At 51.3% G+C, this 21,450-nt stretch overlaps 1 protein-coding gene across 3 annotated transcripts in view; it reads left to right on the top strand.

Annotated features, from left to right (window-relative positions):
* Nucleotides 1–21,450, top strand: part of Hk1 (hexokinase 1) — a 111,513-nt gene that overhangs the window by 54,527 nt on the left and 35,536 nt on the right. For all 3 annotated transcript variants that reach the window (XM_037200104.1, XM_037200103.1, XM_028886184.2), the window contains 2 exons: nucleotides 7,126–7,288; nucleotides 19,569–19,717. In XM_037200104.1, coding sequence (XP_037055999.1) covers nucleotides 7,126–7,288; nucleotides 19,569–19,717 — 312 coding nt within the window. The remainder of the gene's footprint in view (nucleotides 1–7,125; nucleotides 7,289–19,568; nucleotides 19,718–21,450) is intronic.

Here is a 21,450-nt window from a genome sequence, read left to right as displayed (position 1 = left end):
TCTGGCCTCCGTGAGCACCAGGCAGGTATGCAGTGCACATACAGACATACGGGCAGCCATGCATGCAAAATAAAAAGGAATGTCATCCCCCCCCCCCCCCACAGGGTTTCTCTGTGTAGCTTTACGCCTTTCCTGGAACTCACTTTGTAGCCCAGGCTGGCCTCAAACTCACAGAGATCCGCCTGGCTCTGCCTCCCGAGTGCTGGGATTAAAGGCGTGTGCCGCCGCCGCTGCCGCCACCTGGCTGTTTTGGGTTTTTTTTAATGAAGTGGGTTAATATAATTTGTAGTAATGTCATTCTTAAGGTATTTCTTAAGAACGAAGGGAGTCGAGAGCACATGATTATGTCACCCAGGGTTGGGGAAAGAATGCTTGTCGTTCATTCTTTGGAATGATTAAAGTCTTGATCAGCATCTGGAAGATGAAAGTGTTGTCCCCATCTCAAAAGTGAGACAAGCAGGGTTGAGGAAGATTAAGCAACTCACGGAAACCACATAGCTAAGACGTGCCGCCGGGTCCTTAATCTGAACCCAGCTGTTGGCCCAGAGCCCCTGTGTTCTTTCTAACACACGAGACAAAAAAGGGGGTGGGGAGCCCCAGGTGAGGGGTTACACTATCTAGAATCCAGACATCGCTTCCACTTAGAAGCCCTGTGACTGTGGATCCATGGCTCTCAATGTCCTCTAACATGGAGTCGATGGCCTTTCCTGGTGGCAGGGAGAAAAACAACCAATTACTGAAGCCCCTGCTTCATGGCTGGCACGTGGCCTGACAGAGCCCCCCGCCAGCGTTAGCGCCAGTGACCTCCGTCAGCGCCAAACACCCCCCCCCCCCCCCCCCCCCGTCTCCCCGTTTCCGTCCCCTGGAAAAGGGAACTGAGCCTGTGTTGAAATCTCTGCCGCACGTGTGCCAACTTCTTAACCCTTTGCTCCCAGCGGCCCAGTTTGCCTCTGTGAAATGCCTTGCTTAGAAAACTCAGTTTAGAGGCCTATGTTTCCGATTCCTGTGGCTTTGCCTCATTCTTACCTTTTTTTTTTTGTTTGTTTGTTTTAAATCTCTGAGTCAGGGTCTCATGTAGCTCAGGCTGGCCTTGAACTCCCTACGTAGATGAGAGTGACTTTGAAAAATTTTTTAGTGTGTGTTTGTGAATGATGTGTGCTGTACGCATACATTTGTGTGGGGGTTGTGTGAGCACATGTATACATATGTGGAGGCTGGAGGAGGACATTGGGTAGCTCCCCCCTTTTTAAAATTTTTTCAAGCCAGGGTTTCCTTGTGTAACCCTGGCTGTCCTGGAACTCGCTCTGTAGACCAGGCTGGCCTCGAACTCACAGAGATCCACTTGCCTCTGCCTTTTGAGTGCTCCCAGGCATGTGCTACCTTTATCAACCTCTACTGTGTGTTGTGTGTGTTGTGTGTGTTGTGTGTGTGTGTGTGTGTGTGTGTGTGTGTGTGTGTGTGTAGTGGTCATTTCTCAGTGACCTCAAAGGTCCCTGTTGGGCTGGTTAGTTAGTGGGTTTATAGGACCCACCTGCCTCAGCCTCCTAACACTGAGGATTACAGGGATGTATAGAGTATGTGTGAATCTTACTGGAGTGCTGGGGATTTGAACTCAGGTCCTCTTACTTTCACAGCAAGTGCTCTTACCCACTGAGCCATTTTCCCAGTCCTGACCTCGAACTTGGGTTCCTCCTGTCCCTCGCTCCCACATGCTAAAAATCATAAGCTTGGGCCACCACACGTGGTTCACGTGGTGGCGCTATGGGTGGAGCCCAGGGCTTCCTGCATGCTAGGCAACCACTCTAGCGATTTGAGTTACGGTCCCAGCCCAGGTTTCCTTAATTTTAAACAACGTCTTAACCGTGTAGACACGGCTGGGCCTCATGCTTGCCATCCTCCTGCCTCGGCTTCCTGAGTGCCAGCATGACAGGTGTGTATCACCCCTCCCAGCTGTCTCATTCTCAATCCCCATGGAGAGTGAGTGAACGGGAGAGGGAGTGAAATTTTCCATGACCAAGCCCCTCCTCCGCAAGTGAAAATGCCCACGTTGCCAGTGGTTACTGGCAATCCTGTCACGGCCGGCCCGCTCACTTGGGCATGTCTAGTCTTGAATTGTTTTCTGTGCTTGTTCTTTTGGGATCAGGAGGTGGGACTGGAGTCAGGCACAGCCATGTGGGTGAATAGATTCCTGTGCCAGGCCACCAGTTCTTTCACTGGACAGAGGGCTTTTGGCCAGGGGACTTGGCAAGGTGGCGGTCTTTCTGCTGATGGCGTCTGCTGCCTCAGCGTAGGTCCGTATGGGAGGTGCTGAGCTTCAAGGCCCTCTTGGTCCACACTGAAGAATAGTGAGGTTCCGACCCTCATGGTTAGGACTGGTACCACCTGGGATGATGGCATAGGCCCTGGAGTCTGATGTGGCTCAGGTAAGAGCTCCAGGTCTGGCTTGGCATGGGGGTACCAATCTCCCTGTCGGCCTGTGATCCCTGTAGACCCATGTGATGTACCATGTACCAGAGTGAGCACATGACAGCCGAGGGCTTCCATCATAGCTCTTGGGGGTCCCAGTCATGTGGCACGATGTTCCAAAGCCTGAGGCTTGTGAGAGAAGCCACCCGAAGATGTGCTGTACTGAGCCCTCCCCATGATCAATTATAAAACAGAGGAACAGGAGGGAGTCTGGGGTCACCAGCGCCCAGCCAGGGCACCCAGGCAGCAGTAGATGAGACTGTGGACTGTGTGTGTGTGTGTGTGTGTGTGTGTGTGAGTGTGAGTGGTTTGTGGGTGGGAGGACTTGGGGGAGAGGTAAATATCTAGTTCTCTGCTGACTCATGTGACTCTCTGCCTCCCGAGCCGGGATGGACTGTATCCCTGGAACTGTGAGCCAGAATAAATCCCTCTTTCCATTAAAGCAAGCACGGCCTCTGGAGAAGGGCGGATACATGCAAGCTTGGGGCTGTAGCCATCTTGGCAGGAGTGAAGATGTGCTAAAGGGAGGCGTCGCCCTCCCTGGCCCATTAGGCCTTTGAGACAATGGACCCCACGGAATTGAAATTCCCCCAGGAGGCTCACACTGGGAAAGGAAAAGGCTGGAGTTCTGGTACCAGGCAGAGGAGGAGCTTGTCTTCAGATTTCCCCCGGTGCTGACAACTTGAGGGACCCTCCAAGATCCAGGAACTGAAACAGGGATGGCGTATGGTGGGAAGACCACACTTGACAGGGACTGCTTAGCTATGCATACCTTTTATCCTGTTTCCATCTGCACCTCATGTCAGGACCCCAAAGACAGACCTGGAGGTGCCTTCAAATTCCTGTTTGTTCCCCTTCAGTGTGGCCATATTGACTAAATCTCCTTTCTCGGCTTTTCATTAGTTCTTGTCTGTTTTATTGGCCTGTTGAGGACAGGTGGCCAAGCCAAGGCAACCAGAACGTGACCCTAACAACTCCCGGGATGCCAGTTTCTAGTTCCCATGTCTTTTCTGAGATAAGTTCTGTCCCATGGTGACTCATACACTTGAGCGAGGGAGAAGGGCCCCCCAACCTGCTTTTTCGTTTGAACTTCTTGGCCTCTCTATAGGCCAGGATCAACTTGAAACGTTGGCGTCCGTGATTAGTATCTGTACTGAGATAATCCTCCAGTTAGGATCGAGGATACCTGGGGAGTTTCGAGAGCCCTGCCTCTTCTAGAATCTTCTACCTATCCACCTGGAAGACCTCCACAGCTCCCCTCTTAGGTCGGCCCTCAAGGGTCAAGGATGGTTGCAGGGGGAGCCCAGGCTTGCTGGTGTGAGAGAGCGTACACCCAAGGTTGTGCTCTTTGGATGGATCACGGGGCTGCTTGTGGCCCCGCTCCTGCCGCTGTAAAGCAGGGATTAAGAAGCCTTCCCGACAAGGTCCTTCTGAAGGGCAGATGACACACACTGGATGTGAAAGCCCTTGGTTCATGGGAACCACACTATGATTACAGCAGGACTGACTCCAGTGGCCAGCAGCATCCAAGCTGCCTCCGTGCCAGGTGACTTGCAAAGCTCCATTCAACACACTTCCTTTCCCTGGGGCACCCACACTGTCAGAGGGATGGGCACGGGCATCACCAGACAGTCAGGACCTTGTATGAGGAGGTGGCAGGTGAGGCATGTCCAGAAAGCTGGGAGGGCCCTGTGACTATTTCTGGAGGGTCAGGCCCCTGCTGCCTGCAGACACCTTCTTGCTCCTTCGGAAGCTCCATCATCTCAGTTGGGTCCTCTTGGATGCTGGCTCAGGCTTGCCATGCGTTGGGATCAGGTCTGTATTTGTTGGCATGGCTCTAGGGACCCTGTGTGATGTCACTGGCTCTAGATAGGCTTCTTGAACTGTCTGCTCCATCCACATTGAGCTGATTTCCACCCACCTGTGGCTACACATGCACCTGCTTTTGCCTGGACCCACTTCCTGTCGCCCCCCTAGGGACTTCTCTAGCATGCTTGTATTGTGACCTTTGTTGATGCCCCCCAACTGAGGGCTCCATGCCTAGGCTGGTGCTACCAGCCTTGGGGTAGAACGCTGTGTGTCTCCGCCCAGGGCCATGTTTCTGGCAATTCCTATTCTGCTCTTTGTGGTTTCTGATTGTCCTTTATGTGGCTTTGTCATGACGGAGGAAGGAAAGAGTAGCTGGATGACGCGGGGGACTGGAGACAGTGATCCCTTCAGGCCACGGAGGATCAGTAGACGCCTAGCGCCATGGTTATCTATGAAACAGGAGACAGCAGGGCCTGGAGGGAGCCTGAGGCCTGGAGACCAGAGCAAACACAGAAGTGATTACAGTTCTGGCCTAGGGACTCTGTCCTTAAGTCAGGACATTTCTAGCCGTTCTGAACAGGGAGTACAAGATGCCATGCTCAGCAGCCAATCAACATCAAGGTCTTGTCAGTGTTACTGGGTTATAAATCTGGCCGCAAGGATCCAAAGTGGGGCGCTGGGGAGGTTGAGGCAAACTCCTCAGCACAGATACTGCGGAGGGAACACATGCAGGACACATGCATGATGCGTGCTGAGGACCACGGGAAAGGGTATCGCCAGCCTTGGGAGACTTGCGGTGAGCAAGTGACACCTGACCTGGATCTTCTCGAGGGGCTGGTAAGGGTTGGGTACCTGGGAAGAGAAGGCATCTCAGGTGGAGGTGACCACCGGCCCAGAGGAGCCTGAGGCCGCAGCAGCAAGAGCTAGGGGAGTGTGGTTGGGTGAGGGCAGAGAGCAGAAAGGGAGGGAACTGACCAGATCTGCCCCGGGGGGGAGGCTCCTGTGGTGATAGGTAGAGTGTGGAAAGGCAGACTGAGGGCAGCGGAGGCATCTCCAGATTTACTAACTCATGCTCAGCCGGGTTTCGTAAGTGGTGGAGAAGTCAAGAAAACGGTGATGAACCAAGACAAAAAAAAAAAAAAAAAAAAAAAAAAAATGCCAGTGGACACAAGACAGCGCCATGGACAAGGTGTCCAGTTCCTGTGAGCATAGAAGGTGCCAGGAACCATTCCCCCCACTGTGGTGCTTGGCCTTGTTGGGGCTAAGAAGGAACTTCCTTCTCCTGCCTCAACCTTCCTAATGCCAGATCCCCTGGAACTGGAGTTATAGATGGTTGTAAGCCACCATGTGAGTGCTGGGACTCAAACATAAGTCCTCCTCACGAATATTAGGTGCTCCTCACTGCTGAATCAAGAGGCAGGAAGCAGGAGACAGGAGCATGAAGATGGCTACATGGTTATATAGAGAGAGACCTTGTCCCAAACAAAACCAACTGTCTACGAGGGAGCTGGTGGTGTACGTAGCTCTGTGGTACACTGGGATTAGAGGGGTGTGCTGCCAGACCTGGGTTTGACCCAACCGAGTAACACCCCCAGCTCCCAGGAAACACTTTCTGAGAGACCAAGCAGAAAGGACAATCAGTGACCAACCCAGGGCTTTGAGATTAGGAGCCTGTGTCCTGGAAGAGAATCAGGGACCAGAAAGAAGTTCTAAGGTCAGAGAGATCTGTTTGGAGCTGTGAGCATGTTAAGCAGGCACAGAGTCCCCACCTGTGGGCATGGGGCCCCGGCACTGTCTCCAAACATTCTGAGGGTGGGGTTAATGCCCCTTCCTGGGACTAGCCACCCGCGTTCTCTGACAGTTCTGGCTCTTTGACTGACCACATCTGCCTTCTTAGAAATTATATTTGGGAGCGGAGAGATGGCTCAGCAGTAAGGGGCGCCTGATGTTCTTGCAGAGGACCTAGGTTTGATTCCTCACATGGTGGCTTACAACCATCTATAACTCCAGTCCCAGGGGATCCAGCACCTTCTTCTGGCCTCCGAGGGTACCAGGCACACACACAGCACACTCACATACACTCGGACAAAACAATCATACACATAAAATAAAAATAAATGAAACTTTGAATGAAGTCATTGCTCAAAGAAGCCCATTGGCACCTTCATCCATTTGTTCATTTAATTCATCTATTTTTATGAGAGTCTTACTATATAGTCCAGGCTGGCCTTGAACTTGTGATCTTTCTGCCTCAGCTTCCTGAATTCTGGCATTATAGGACACAAACACACACACACACACACACACACACACACACACACACACACACACACACACGGTTAAGTCCTAATTATTTCAGCTAAAGAAACAGAAATTCACACAACTCTAAGACAACAGAGCTAGGCCTTGAAGCCGTGTGGCTGGCCCTAGATCCCTTAGCCGGTTCTTAGCCGGTATGGTCTTGCCAACCTTGAAGAAGGAACCAGCCCCTTCTCACAGAGGGAAGGATGCCTAAGGTGCCACTGTTAGAGGAGGAAACCTGCCTGTATCATATCCTTGGGGACCAAACAGCATCTGCCATGTAGTATCCAGGCCTGGAAGGGGCCTTGGGGTTGTCTTGTTTGTAGGTGAGGAAGAGGGACAGAGGCACTTGAGGTCCTGCTGTGGGTGGCACAGTTGAGGGACTTGGGCAGCCTCCTCTGGTGTGACGTTCCCTCGAGGTTGCTCCAGTGTGTCTGGAGTTCCGAGTGTCCAGGCCACCCGCCACTTTCTCGCCCTGTGCCCCGCCAGGCTGGAGCTGAACGGAACCTACCTTGAACTCAGCCTCCTCCTTTCTTATCTCTCCCCCAGATTGATAAGTATCTGTATGCCATGCGGCTCTCTGATGAAATTCTGATAGATATCCTGACACGCTTCAAGAAAGAAATGAAGAATGGCCTTTCCCGGGATTATAATCCAACAGCCTCGGTCAAGATGTTGCCGACCTTTGTAAGGTCCATCCCTGATGGTTCAGGTGAGTCTCCGAGAGATCGGGCTCTTGGGTGTTCTGTGGGACCATCCTTCCAAACACTTGATCGCGTGTTCATTTTCAATCATTCACCATTTCTTCCACCTGTTCGTCCTTTGATCTATCTACTATCCTGCCACCCATCCACCCACCTACCCACCCATCTATTCTCCCATTGATCCGGTATCTTTCTTATCTATACATCAGCCCATCTGTCATACGTCTGCCAGGCACTGATGACACCACTTTGGACAATGCTGACCTGCCCTCACGGCAGGGCTATGTGACACTTGGAAAGTATAGCATTTAGGGGTTTGTAGGTACTGTGTGGGATTATCTTACGTCTCTAGCACAAACTAAAGCTTCGTTGAGAGAATCCCAAGCACCTGGATGTCTTGCCCTTGATAAGTAGCATGCCTAGTGGCCAGGTAGGGCTTGGACTGTGGGAGCCCACAGAGGTTTCCTAGTGAGATCTCAGCTTGCTTTACCCAGCAGGGCTGCATGAGGAGATGGCTGGACCACGGGCGTGGTTACCAGGTGTTTGGAAGGGTCTGCACTTGGCTGAGCTAGTGGGGAGGTCTCTTGCTCCATCTCTTGGCATTCCTTTAAAAAGCCCTTTAGAAGAGACAGAAGGGGCCGATGGATAAGGATCCAGGCCCTCGTGAGGCTATTCTGTGTTTCTCTCTCTGCCCTCTATCCTTCTATGGAAATCTCTTATCCCTCTCTCCTCAAGAGTACCCTGGGGAAAAAAGTGGGAGGGGGTCCCCCACATTGGACTCAGAGGCAGGGCATTCGAGTCCCCGTTTGGACAAATTCCCTACCCAGTATCAAGGTAGCCCCAGGAACTCTCTTCTCAGTGCATTCTTGTGGCTCCTGCCTGCGGCAGGGAATTGAAGCGCTTTCCCTGAGGCCTGAGGGCACTCCTCTCCAGGGCATTGGCATCCACTCTTCACTGGCCAAGTGGAAGCTGGGAGCCCAGGGCCTCATTTGCTCAGTCAGTGGCAGCCATTTTGCCCAGCCAATTCCCAGCGACTACTCCTAGTTTGCAAAGGTGCGTGCTGAAGCCACTCCAGTACCACGATGGGGTTCACTTCCAGCCTGCCGTGAGGGGAGCTGGGTTCCAGGGAGTCCGAGTTCATTCCTGTGAGTCTGGCCTCTGCCCTTCTGCAATTTCTGTCCTGCTCTGGAGGCCTGGATCTTCAATCACGTCTGAAGCAGCTCCTGGGTCCATGCCAGCAAAGCTGCAGCTTTTTACAGTCCCTTTTCCCAGGAAAGGGCTATGGCTGGGCCTTGCCGTGCCATCTGGCTGGAGCCGGAATAGTCCCGGCTATCGCTGGCCCTGGGAAAGTCCTCACTGAGTCTTGGGCCGGGTTACCCCGTGCGTGCGCTGTTCATGCTGTTCTAGAGATGGGATTCACCGTACACACATCGCTGTCTCCAGATCTGATGTTTCTTTGTTCAATCCCTGAGCTGGCTCCGACCCAGGACCTTGTGTTTCTTCAAGGGTTGGTTACCAGCCGTTCAGCTTTTGAAGCGGCAGCCGGCCGAACGACCCCAGCTGCTCTATCCCCAGCATGTTCTGGTGCCTGTGGTCGGGGAAGGGAGGCCCTTGGTGTGAAGTCTCACTTTTTCTTAGCCCCGGATGAGCCCATAAGCAGGCAAAGAATCTCTCCCGTGTCTTAGCTGAGTTCAGCCAGGCCTTTTAGCCGAGAGTGGGGAGGGCGGGGAGGGCATGGCAAGTGAGCTGGGCTTGGGGAGGCTTGGGAAGGTTACCTGATCCCCTGTGATCAGGGAGGAGGAGGAGGCAGGAGAGAGGAGGAGGAGGAGACGGCTTCTTCCTTTCCGAACTTGCATTTCAAACTGGCTCCTTCCAAGTACCCTTAGCTCAAGCAGTGCCCCTCCCCCACTTCCCCCACCATCCATTTCCAAGGTTGAGGGTCTCAAAGTGTGACACTAGTAACCTCGCCATCCCCGCCCCCACCATGCTTCCAGACAAGGCCCACTCATTTGGGAAATACCCCATTCTCTAGTTCCCTACGGGGATCTGAGGAAGATATGGAAGGCCCTGAGCAGTCCTGCATGAGAAGGACCCGTTTGCTTTAGCACAGCTGCCGTCCCCAGAGTCTGCTTCCATGTCTCCTCCATCTGGGATCACTCATTTAAAAAAAAAAAAAAAAAACAACTCTGAAATCTGCACTGCTTTGTGCCGTCTTCCATCTTTTTTTTCCCCTTTTCTTTCTGTTATTCCCACCTTGTTATTAGCCCAGTGGCATTTTTTTTCTTTGTTAATATTTCATCCAATCATGGTGTGTCTCTCCCAACCAGTGGTGACTTAAATGTGGTGACTCACATAGCTGTATACCCAGGTCCGGGACACGGTGACGGGGTTTGGGGAGCCGGAGCCTGCGGCTTGGGCCCTGGGCCTCCTATGGCCCCTGCCTGTTTCCTCCGAGGAGCCCAGATCAGTATTGACAACATAATGAGAGGGGAGGGGAGGGGAGGGGAGGGGAGGGGAGGGGAGGGGAGGGGATGAAGCCAAAAAGACTTGAACAACGACGACTATGGGATCCTCTGGGTCCTTGTCGTTTGTCCTGAGGGATGCCAGCCGTATCGGGTTAGGGCCCACACTGGTGACCTTTTCTTTACTTCAGTGGTTCTCAACTTTCCTAATGACCCCCTCCCCTCGACCCCTTTATATAGTTCCTCATGTTGTGGTGACGACGACCCCCCCCCCACACCCCCGCAACCATAAAATTACTTCTGTTGCTACTTCATAACTGTGATTTTGCAACTGCTATGAATCGTAATGTAAAGATCTGGTATGCAGACGGTCTTAGGGGACCCCTGTGGAAGGGCCCTTCGACCCTCAAGGGGGCCGCTGCCCATACCTTGAGAAATGTGACTTTACTTGCTCACCAAGAGCTCGTTCCCAAATAAGACCCCACCGACAGGTACCAGGGGTTAGGACTTCAACCCGTGGTTTTAGGGGAGACAGTACAGCTCACAGCCTATGCTATAGCTTTCCTTCCTACTCCTAATATTTATGAGGGGGCTCAGCTCACGTGCCCCGGACACGAGCATGCCACAGACATTGGTATTTATGCCCCAGCCACATTGTCCTCCGCCCCCCCCCCCACCAGCTCAGTCCATGCCCCTCTGGGGAGTAGGTTGCTACCTCCGTCATCTCGCCTGCCTCTGGGCTTTACTGATGGATCAGAAGCAGGTCTTGAGTGCAGGAAGTCTGAGTCTGAGGCGCTGTTCCCCTGTAGGAATGAGAATCATCACTCTTCACCTGTGGTAATGAGCCGAGCCACAGAATGAGGGCAGGAAAATGGGAATGAGTGCCCTGGACATGGCGCTTCCGGGGTGGGAGATGTGGTTTTTCAAGGGAGGAGAGGAGCCAGTCTCCACGTTCCCACTGTCCTTGACCCCAGTGGACTGGGTTGAGCTTGGAAACCGGCCATTTTTCAGGAAGGTTTTTTTTTTTTTTTGGAAATATATCTGACACATTCTAATATATACAGCTCATTTTTTTTTTATGAGCAAGTCTTCCTCTGGACATTATTGTATGTTAATTATATATGATGACAGTTTCATGGTGAAATGTTCTGCATGTTTATAGTGGATCTTGACCATATCCACCTATCATTACCCTCCCGTGCCCTCTGAGTCCCTTTCTTTCTTCATTTTTTTTAAATTACTTTTCTATTTTTATTGTTTGTTTGCTTAGGGATCACTCTGTTTTCTTAAGGGTTCTTATGGGATGCTGGATGAAGGATTTATTTTGAAGAGAATGAGCTCCCTACCAGCAGTTATACTACTGAGGGAGATGCCTCTGCCTTCCAAAGCAACCGCTGACCACCTACAGATAGTCCGAGAGGGGTGGGCGCTCGTGAGCTGAGCCCCTCTCCTAGTTACCACTATCTGCCTGTAAGTCCTCAGGGAGGGGGAGGCTTCATGCCTCCCCCTACTCATGGCAGGATTTGGGTCTAGTCTTCCACAGATCTTCTGCTGATAAACACAGCGGCCGTGAGAGCAAGAACGCAGTTGTCTTGTCTGTCATGTTCTGCAGGCAGCCCCTTCCAGCTCACTGTCTCACGGTACCCCCGTCTCCAGCTCTCATGTCCTTCCCATCCCCTCATCCACCATTTTCCCTGAGTCCTGGAGGGGTGACACTGATGTCCCATTTCTGGCTGAGCATCCAACAAACAGGTCCTTGTTCTCATCACTTTGACCAGTTGTGAGTCTCTGTATTTCCTGTTGTCCACTGTGACCAGGAGCTTCAAAGACAAGGTTGTCGGCAGCAGCATTGGCTCCTGAAACAAACATTCATAAGGCCACGTACCTTTTGATTTTTCCCAAAGATCTATCGATTGGTCTATCTATCCTATCTACCTATCTACCTACTTATCTATCTATCTATCTATCTATCTATCTATCTATCTATCTATCTTGAGGCAGGGTCTCACTGTGTAGCTCCTAGCTGACCTGGAACTCACTATATAGACCAGGTTGGCCTGCAACTCATAGAGATCCCCCTGCCTCTGCCTCCCAAGTGCTGAGATTAAAGGTGTGAGTTTTTTAATTTTTTTTAAATAATGTGTGTGAATGTTTTGTTGCAAAAATGTATGTGCACCATGACCTCTGAAGTCAGAAGAGGGCATCAAATGCCCTGGAATTGGAGTTAGGGATGGTGATGAGCCACCAGATGGGAACAGAACCCGGGTCCTCTGCAAAGTCCAACACTCTGTATTTTCCAGCTCCCTTGGACATGTTTATTGGACAGTACTTGCCACGAAGTTGCTCTGAGTTGATTGTGCCTCATTCCTGAGTCACAGGTTTCCCCCTGCCCCATTTAGTGCCAAGGATATTGTAGGTCTCGGTTAGCCTGGGAGCTGTGGGAAGCTGTAGATTCTTGGATGTTTGTTTCTCTCTCGTGGCTCATGGAAATGTTCTTTACAAAGGAGAAGCCATAAAACATTTCCTGGGAACGTACAGATGTACTATTACCTTCTTCCATGCAAAGCAGAATGATTTATAGCATATTTGGTCATATTTTTCCTTTCTTTCTTCCTTCCTTCCTTCCTTCCTTCCTTCCTTCCTTCCTTCCTTCCTTCCTTCCTTCCTTCTTTCTTTCTTTCTTTCTTTCTTTCTTTTTTTTTAATGAGATAAAGCCTTATGTAGACCAGGTTGGCCTTGAACTCTCAGTCCTCCTGCCTCAGACTCTCCAGAGGTAGGATTACAAGTTTGTGCCACCACACTCACAATGGTAACAGATATAATTTTTATAACAATTTCTTTATATTTTATGTACATTGGTGTTTTGCCTGCATGTCTGTCTGTGTGAGGGTGTCAGATCTTGGAGTGACAGACAGTTGTGAGCTGCCATGTGGGTGCTGGGAATTGAACCCGGGTCCTCTGGAAGAGCAGCCAGTGCTCTTAACTGCTGAGCCCTCTCTCCAGCCTGGTGATAGATGTTTTTGTGCCCTACATTCTACCAAAGAAAGAACACCTTCTTTTTTTTTTTTTTTTAAGTATTTATTTATCTGTTGAGGCAGGGTCTTACTACGTAGTCCTAACTGGCCTGGAACTCGCTGTGTAGACCAGGCTGGCCTTGAATTCACAGAGATCTGCCAGCCTCTCCCTCCCCAATGCAGTGCTAGATTGAAAGCGAGCACCACCACATGCGATCATTTCCTTTCTTTTTTGAGTCGGAGTCTGATTAGCTCTGGCTGCCTGGTATCTGGCGATGGCTTGAAGTCCCAGGGGCTTGCGGGTCCCAGCTTTCGGAGCTGGTCCTGGTGGGGTTCCGGATGAAGATGGTCACTGGCGCTGGCTTGCTGTAGCTCACTGACAGAGCGGGGCCCGTCATGTCATGAAGGCGCTCTCTGTTTGCCTTGTATTCCAGCACAGGCCGGTGCTCAGAGACACCTGCCCTGTGTTTGCTTTCCATTATTCCCCGTCAATAATGACCTTCCTCAGAAGGGAAGAGATGCCAGGCCCTTCAGCGCGGCCCTTCAGAGCGGTGCCTAATGAGCCTTCTCCAGAAGAGCGGCTCCCTCCCCCGCAGTGCGGTGGGAAATGCTGGGAGGAGCTAGGGCAGGAGGCTTCCCCTGGAGCGGGAAGGCAGATCTGAGGCTAAAGCTGCAAAGAGGAAGTTGGAGGGAAGCCAGGAGCTGCTGGTGCAGGAAGCTGAACTGGAAGAAAGAGGAGGTAAAAAGAAAGAAAACCCGAAACTAAGGGAGAAGTCCCCAGCACTTTCACTGACTAGTTCCTCGGGAAGTTACTTCAGTCTCAGCCTCCGTTGTCTCTTCTGTGAAATGGGTGTGTGGGAGTTCAGTGCCTCACACCTATAATCCCAGCATGTGGGAAGGCTGAGGCAGGAGAATTGCCATGAGTTCCTCTCTTTAAAGAAACAATTAACTGGACTGAAAAAAAAAATTAAATAAACAGGCAATGGAGGGCAGGATTCTTCCTGCTCCGGCTGCCGTAAAAAGGCAGGACTAAGTGGCAGGGCTTCGGGACCTGTCAGGCACCGTCCGAAGCATAGTGAGGTCTCCCAGTCTTGCCCTTCACTCTGGAGTCGGAGGGGAGGAACTTTCTAAGCAGCATTTTCCTCTGGGGGAAGGAAAGGGGAAGTGGGTTTTAGAATTCCCTGGTATTGCCGATGTCGTGGAAGGAGACAGGGAGAAGGTGAAACAGCCAGCATTCTCTCGACTCCACCCCCTCCAAGCTGGCCTCATAAGACGGGTGAGCCCGAAATGGGCCTGTTGGGGCACTGTAATCTGAGCACTCAGGAAGTCGAGGCAGGGAGATCAGAAGTTCTGTTCAAGAGAGAGCTGTGCTGTGTGTGACCTTGTCAGAGAGGAAGGGGGTGGAGAGGAGAGAGATGGGTAGATGGATAGATAGGCAGATGGATAGGTTAGATAAATTTTAGGCAGGCAGGCTAGTGCCTGACTATAATCCCAGCTATTTAGGTGGTTTAGGCAGGAGGATCCCGAGTCTGAGCTAAGGAAATGCCAGGCATCCAGCAGAGCTTACCAAATGCCCTGTGGCACTTACCTGAAGCCGGTTCTCTTTGTCCCTGGCCTGGCAGAATAAAAGAGCAAACAGACCTTGCGACTGAGGTCGGTGGTTCCTGCAGAGCCAGCTCCTACCCTCAGATGGTCTGCTGTCCCCACAGCCCTGTCTCCAACCTGCTTATCATTTGCCCAGTTGAGGAAGGTAACACCTGTAGACATATTAAAGAAAGAAAGAAGGAAAGAGAAAGAGAGAAAAAGAGACAACGAGCAATGAGTATTTGCTAGTCTGAGAAGGGAGGGGCTCCTGGCCACTGGTAGGACCAGTTTGCTGGGAGCTTTCTTTTCCATAAATTGTGGCATGGAGTTAATATTTTCCCAGCGTTTCCTGGGCTGTAAAAGTGATTTTCAAGTAGGTGTGGCAACCTCCACACCCCCCCCCCTCCCCCCCGCAGCCACACCACACAGCACACTTCAGATGGAGCCAGGGACACCCCAGGTAGGGAGGACCCTGCTTCAAGAGGGACCCCTTGGCAGGATCTCAGCAGCCACCTGTCAGGAACCTCTCAGTTCCATCGTCTTGTTTACTGTCATCCAGACACTGTCGTTCAGATGATTGTGAACTCTGTCCTGGCATGTCACGGTCATCCTTTCCGCTCTCACCTGAACTTCCTGGAACCTCTGCTGGCTTGAGCCTGTTTCAAAGGCTGAGTGGAGATGGGGGTGAGCAGGACAGGGTGGGATGGGCCAGCCCAGGGTGCCCGACTTCTTTTCGGCCACCGTTACCTGGAGCTTCAGTGACAGGAAACCTGCTTTCTTTTACTTATCTGAACATGAGACCCAGCTGGCAACTGAAAATTTTCCCAATTATAAGTTTATAATGAATCAAATATAAGCACATGTCCACTGTATAAAAGAGAATATACTGTATTTTGGTGGGAAAGAAACACTATTTCAAAAATAAAAATAAAGCCGGGTACGGTGGTACACAGCCTTAATCCCGCACTCAGGAGGCAGAGATGGGTGGGTCTCTGAGTTTAAGGCCAGCTTGGTCTACATAGAGAGTTCCGGGCCAGCCAGGGTTACACAGTAAGACCTTGTTTCAAAACAAAACAAAGTAAAAACCAAAACAAATAAAACATACAGGGAGACAGAGACACACTTTCATGGTCAGTTGATTTTTGGCAGGGGAGCCAAGGCTATTCAGTGAGGGAAAAGAGTCTCCTCAGCCTGTGATGCCAGGACGCTGAAGGTCCACAAAGAACCAAGTTGTGTCCTTACTTCATACCCTATACAAAACATTAACTCCAAGTCGATCAAAGACGTAAGTGTAAGAGCTGGCACCATGAAACGCCTAAAGAAAAATAGATGTGAGCCTTTGTGACCTTGCTTTTGGCGGCTGGATTCTTACAACACAAAACTAAACATCAAAACCAGAAACAAACAGCACTTCACGAAAATGTAAAACTTTGGTTAATGCTGTTGCCCACCGTATGTTATGCCCAGGGCTCAATGCCCAGCCCCACAAAAGTAACAAGAAAATTTTAAGACGTTTGCACTTTCTTTATTGTTACTGTATTTCAAAACTTAATTTTATTTTATTTATTACTATTGTGGAACTCTATGATGCGCATATGGCGGTACGCACGTACTGTGGTAGTGTGTAGAGCTCAGAGGACAATTTTGTGGAGTTGGTTCTCCCCTCCCATCTTTATGGGGGGGGTACAGGAATTGAACTCAGCTCTTCAGGCTTGCGCAGAAAGTGCTTTACCCACCTCACCTGCCCTGTTGTTGTTGTTGTGAGTGTGTGTGTGTGAATACATGTGGGAGAATGTCCACACGTGTGTGGAAGCCCGAGGTCAGTTTCAATTTCAGGTGTTCGGGTGCTGTGGATCTTATTTTTTGGCATAGGGTCTTTTGTTGGTTTGGGGCGTAACAAGTGGGCCAGGCTGGTTACAGTGAGCACCCGGGATCCACTGTCTACCTCCCCAGTGCTGGATTACAGATGCTACTGCACCTGGCTTGTTTTTTTTTTTTTAAACCTGGGTTCTGGGGATTGAACTTGGGTCCTCATGCTTGAATGCAAACACTTTATTGAGTTATCTAGCCCTTCCTTCCTTCCTTCCTTCCTTCCTTCCTTCCTTCCTTCCTTCCTTCCTCCCTCCCTCCCTCCCTCCCTCCCTCCCTTCCTTCCTTCCTTCCTTCCTTATTTATATTTCCTTCCTCCCTTATTTCCTTCCTTCCTTATTTCCTTCCTTCCTTCCTCCCTCCCTTCCTTCCTCCCTCCCTCCCTCCCTCCCTCCCTTCCTTCCTTCCTTCCTTCCTTCCTTCCTTCCTTCCTTCCTTCCTTCCTTCCTTCTTTTCTTCCTTCCTGCAGTAGGAACTGAACTTATGCAGTGGTTGGAAAGAAAATGACCCCCATAGGTTCACATGTGTGAATACTTGAGCCCCAGTTAGTGGAACTGTTTGGGAAGGATTAGGAGGTGTGGCCTTGTTAGAGGAGGTGTGTCACAGGGAATGGGCTTTGGTGTTTCAAAAGCCCATGCCAGGCCCAGTCTTCTCTCTCTCTCTGCCTGCCTCGTATACTATCAGATGCAAAACTCTCACCTACTACTCCAGTGCCATGCCTGTCTGCTTCTTGCCGTGATGACTGGCCCTCTGAAAGTGTAAGCCAGCCCCCAATTAAATGCTTTCTTTGGTAAGAGCTGCCTTGGTCATGGTGTCTCTCTGCACAGCAACAGAACAGTGACTAAGACAACCTCGGGCAAGCTAAGCAAATGCTCCACAATTAAGCTACATCCCCGGCCCTACTTATTAATTGATTAATGCCGTAGCATGCTTGTGGAGGTCAGAGGACAACTTCTGTGAGTCTTCTCGTTCCTTCTGCCTTTCCTTTGCTGCCTTGTACGCTCCAGGCTTGCCCACAGGCCGCCCCCACCCTCACTCCCATCCATTCTCCAGTCTCTGCCTCCCAAGTGGCCATAGGGGTAGGGATTATAGATGTTTACAGATGTGCACCACCATATCTGGCATTTTACATCGGTTTGGTTGGGGATTGAACTCAGATTGTCAAGCTTGGGTGACCAGTCCTTTTACCCCCATAGATCTGATGTAGAGACCTCTCCATGGGTTGGGGATTTAGCTCAGTGGTAGAGCACTTGCCTACCAAGCGCAAGGCCCTGGGTTCGGTCCTCAGCTCAAAAAAGACCCCTCCAATTTTGTGGGCAGACCTAACTCCAAAGCAGATATAGATGGGCAGGAAGTAGGTGGACGGTGCTCTAGCGTCAGCACTCATCAGAGAGCCATGAGGGACCGCGGAAAGTGACGTCACACGTGTGCTCCTGAAGATACGGACAAACTAGAGAGTTCATCCACCACAAATAAGACCAGAAAGTGATGCAGCCACCTGGTCAGACAGTGGCACTGGGACAAGCTAACCGTGCTTTACCAGGCGGTCTGAGTCCTGCCTGCACCTGAGAGACACAAAGACGCGTGTCCACACACAAACCTGGGTGCCAGTGTGCCTAGCAGCATTGGTCCTACTAGCCCAAAGTGGGACCAGCCCACATCCATCAGTCAATGAAGTGAAACGTGGTACCTGCAGACAGTGGGATAGTATTAACCACAACAAGAATGAGATGCTGGGAAACTGTACAGTGTAGAAGCGCGCTAGAAACATTTTGCTAAGTGAAAAAAGCCAGTCACCAGGAACCATTTCTGTGAAATGCCCAGAACAGAGTTGTTTAATCCTATTTATTTATTTATTTATTCGCTCATTTATTTATTTATTTGCTCATTTATTTATTTATTCGCTCATTTATTTATTTATTTGCTCATTTATTTATTTATTCGCTCATTTATTTATTTATTCACTCATTCATTCATTTATTATTTATTTAGTGGTTGGTTGTGGTGCTATGAATCAACCCCAGGGCCTCTCATATGCTGGGCAAGCACTTTACCACTGAGCTATATCCCCAACCTTTGGATTTTAAAAATATAATTAAAGAATTATTTAGATACTATTATTACACACACACACACACACACACACACACACACACACACACACACCCCTGTGTAGCCCAGGTTAGCTTCAAACTCACAAACCTTCTTCTGTCTTAGCCTTAGTGCTGGGATCACAGGCATGGACCACCATACTTGGCTCGAACCATACATTTTGAATGAAGGAACTGCATGTGACTCAAATTACAAACTCTGTATGTGTGTGTGTGTGTGTGTGTGTGTGTGTGTGTGGTGTGGTGTGTGCGCATGCATGATATCCTCCTCAGGGTAAGTGAGGTGCCACCAGTCTGATATTGATAGCCATGGATATGAGGGCTACTGGGACTTCGGGAGACAAGGGTGGCTGTCACTCCTGCCCTAGTCATCCAGGCTGCAGCATGGATGATATTACACTGAGTGAAAGCCACCAGTTACAAAGAGACAGTTTATGCCTGATTCCACCTATATGAAATGTCTAGAACAGACCCCTTTCAGACCATGCAGTGGCGGTTTCTAGGGTTGGGTGGGGATGAGGAATTACCGCTTAATGATTTCCAAGTCATGCTGGGTGATGTAAAAGTTTCGACAGAAGTGATGGTGGTTACTTAACCTTGCAAATGCCCTTAGTGACACTGAGCTGTGTACTCCAAAAACGACCCTAGTGCTAAGTTTCATATTGTGTATATCTTACCACAACAATGGGAAAAAAAAAAACAAAAAAACCAACCCAAGGAGCTTTGGGCAAGCAGTGATTGACATCTGAGCCAACATGGAAGGAACCCAGGGCATAGGATGATGGATCTCAGCACAGGCTTTTCCTGTCCTAAAATACTGTTTAAGCTGGGTGTGGCGACACACACCTTTAATCCCTGCGGTTGGGAGGCTGAGGCGGCAGGGTTGGGAGACTGGGGTCATCTTCCGCTAAATAGCGATGTTGAGGCCAGCCTGGGCTACATGAGACCCCATCTCAACAAAGTAAGAAGCTAGTGTCGTGTGGGCGCAGTACTGCTGTTTAAATAGTCGAAGTAATCAGAGGAAGGTTGAATGGAGCTCTGTGCCTCATTCAACGCCTCTTCCTCGCCTCTTCCTCTGCCGCGTGAGACCAGAGTTGCTCCAGCAGGGCCAAGCCAAGTGAGCGTGCTCTCTGCTGAAGACGCTGTATGGGCGGGCGGGAGAGACAGGGCTAGGCCCAAAGGGTGGATACTGCCCACGGCCTCCTCACACTTCGAGTCTGACATGACCCCTCTTTTCTCCCTTGTCAGAGAAGGGGGATTTCATCGCCCTGGATCTTGGCGGGTCTTCCTTTCGAATCCTACGGGTACAGGTGAATCACGAGAGGAACCAGAATGTCTACATGGAGTCTGAGGCCTACGAAACCCCAGAGAACATCGTGCACGGCAGTGGAAGCCAGGTGGGTCCTTGTCCCCCTCATCGTGTCCCATCAAGCCGGCCTCCCTTGGAGCACTTGCAGGGGGCCAGACTTCTGAAAGCTGGTGTCCCTCCTGAGGCCTGGCAGGACTCACGGGAGGGCTGTCACGAGAGTGTCCATTGTAAAGGACCCCCGGGGGAGGGATGAGGCTGCTGTGCGGGGCTGGCACACACCATCTGGTGAACTGGTGGTGTGGGGGTGGGTGAAGGCTGTGGGGAGGGAGGCCCCGGGGCACTGTTGCAAGTGCTTTTATTCCCAGAGGATCCTGGGTCGGTTCCTTGGCACAGGTCTGGCCCACCCTTTGGGTAGACATGGCCCTCTCTCAGGCCACTGGCTTCTCCACCCACTCCCTGGAAGCCAGGCCCTTGCGGAGAGGCTCCCAGCTCGGGGCATCGGGAGCTCCGCACCCTGACTTCATGGTGCGTACACACCCTTGGCACAGGAAGCAGACCCTGCAGGCTTTTGCTTTGGAAATGGCCGTCCCTCCTCAACGCTCATACCCAAGGCTTCTCCTCCTTCCACGGGACCTTGAGCAGGGCCAGCCTTCCTGACCAAAGGACATGTGCACACCTGGAGAGGACCTGTTCTGTGATGTGTGGTGGGGGCCCTATCTCCCCAGGACCCTGAGACTAAGGTTCTGGCAATAGCCTCAGGTGTTTATTCATCTCTGGGTCCCCTGAGCCTTATGACATGGGGGTGCTCTCCATTACTCTGGTGGATGGACTCTTGTGGATGGGGGCTTGTGCCCCACCCACAGCCCACACCGGGGCTATGGTCTTGGTACCATTGGAAGCTTGCCAGATTTCGGCTGCGGAAGGTGTGTGTCCATAGCAAGGTTCCCCAAGTTCTCCACAGAAAGCTGTGGTTCTGGGGCGGGCTGCGAGGTGAGGCCCCACGCCTTCTGTGTAGGATACCACTTGGTGCCCAAGTTTCTGTGTGGGCGAGAGTTGGAGCAGCCCACCTCGATAAGAGCTGGTCCTGGCCCCGAGCTCTGCCTGCTGCTTGGATCCCGAGTATTTCAGAGCACGTCACAGTGAGCGTGGAAGGAAGCGCTCTCTCCGGTGTGGGCAAGCCACCTTCCAGCCAGCCACGGAGGCAGGTGAGCCACATTAGGTGGTCCTGCCTCCTCCATCACTGGGCTTCAGAGACTGGCCCCTTCAGCCCAAGTCCGCTGCTCGGGGGAAGGAGGTCTCCTACCCACGTGCCCATTGCCCGCTGCGTGGCTTCTTTTCTTTTCTTTTTTTTGGTTTTTCGACACAGGGTTTCCCTGTGTAGCTTTGTGCCTTTCCTGGAACTCACTCTGTAGACCAGGCTAGCCTCAAACTCACAGAGATTCGCCTGCCTCTGCCTCCCGAGTGCTGGGATTAAAGGTGTGCGCCACCACCACCCGGCTGCGTGGCTTCTTTTCTGCAGGTAGCCAGCAACCTGTTTGGCGGGCCGGAACAAGTACCGGCTTGTCAGTGTTGTTCGTGGTCCTTGGGTTCAGCCACTGCTGAGGCTGCCAGTGTGCAGTGTTCGGACATTCCCTGGGGGCCTTGGCCTGGCCTTTCAGGAGCAGGGCTTGTTCAGGGGGTGCCTCCATCCCAGGGTACACTTCCTCAGGAATTCCCTTTCAGCCTGTGTCCCCAGGTCCCCTTCTTGTTCCCGGGATCATTTTGCCTCCTGCTGTTTGTTTGTTTGTTTGTTTGTTTTGCTCCTTCTAAATCATCTAAAAA

The sequence above is a fragment of the Peromyscus leucopus genome, chromosome 16_21 (assembly GCF_004664715.2).
Source record: "Peromyscus leucopus breed LL Stock chromosome 16_21, UCI_PerLeu_2.1, whole genome shotgun sequence".
Lineage (NCBI taxonomy): Eukaryota > Metazoa > Chordata > Mammalia > Rodentia > Cricetidae > Peromyscus > Peromyscus leucopus.
This window is presented reverse-complemented; position numbering and strand designations above follow the sequence as displayed.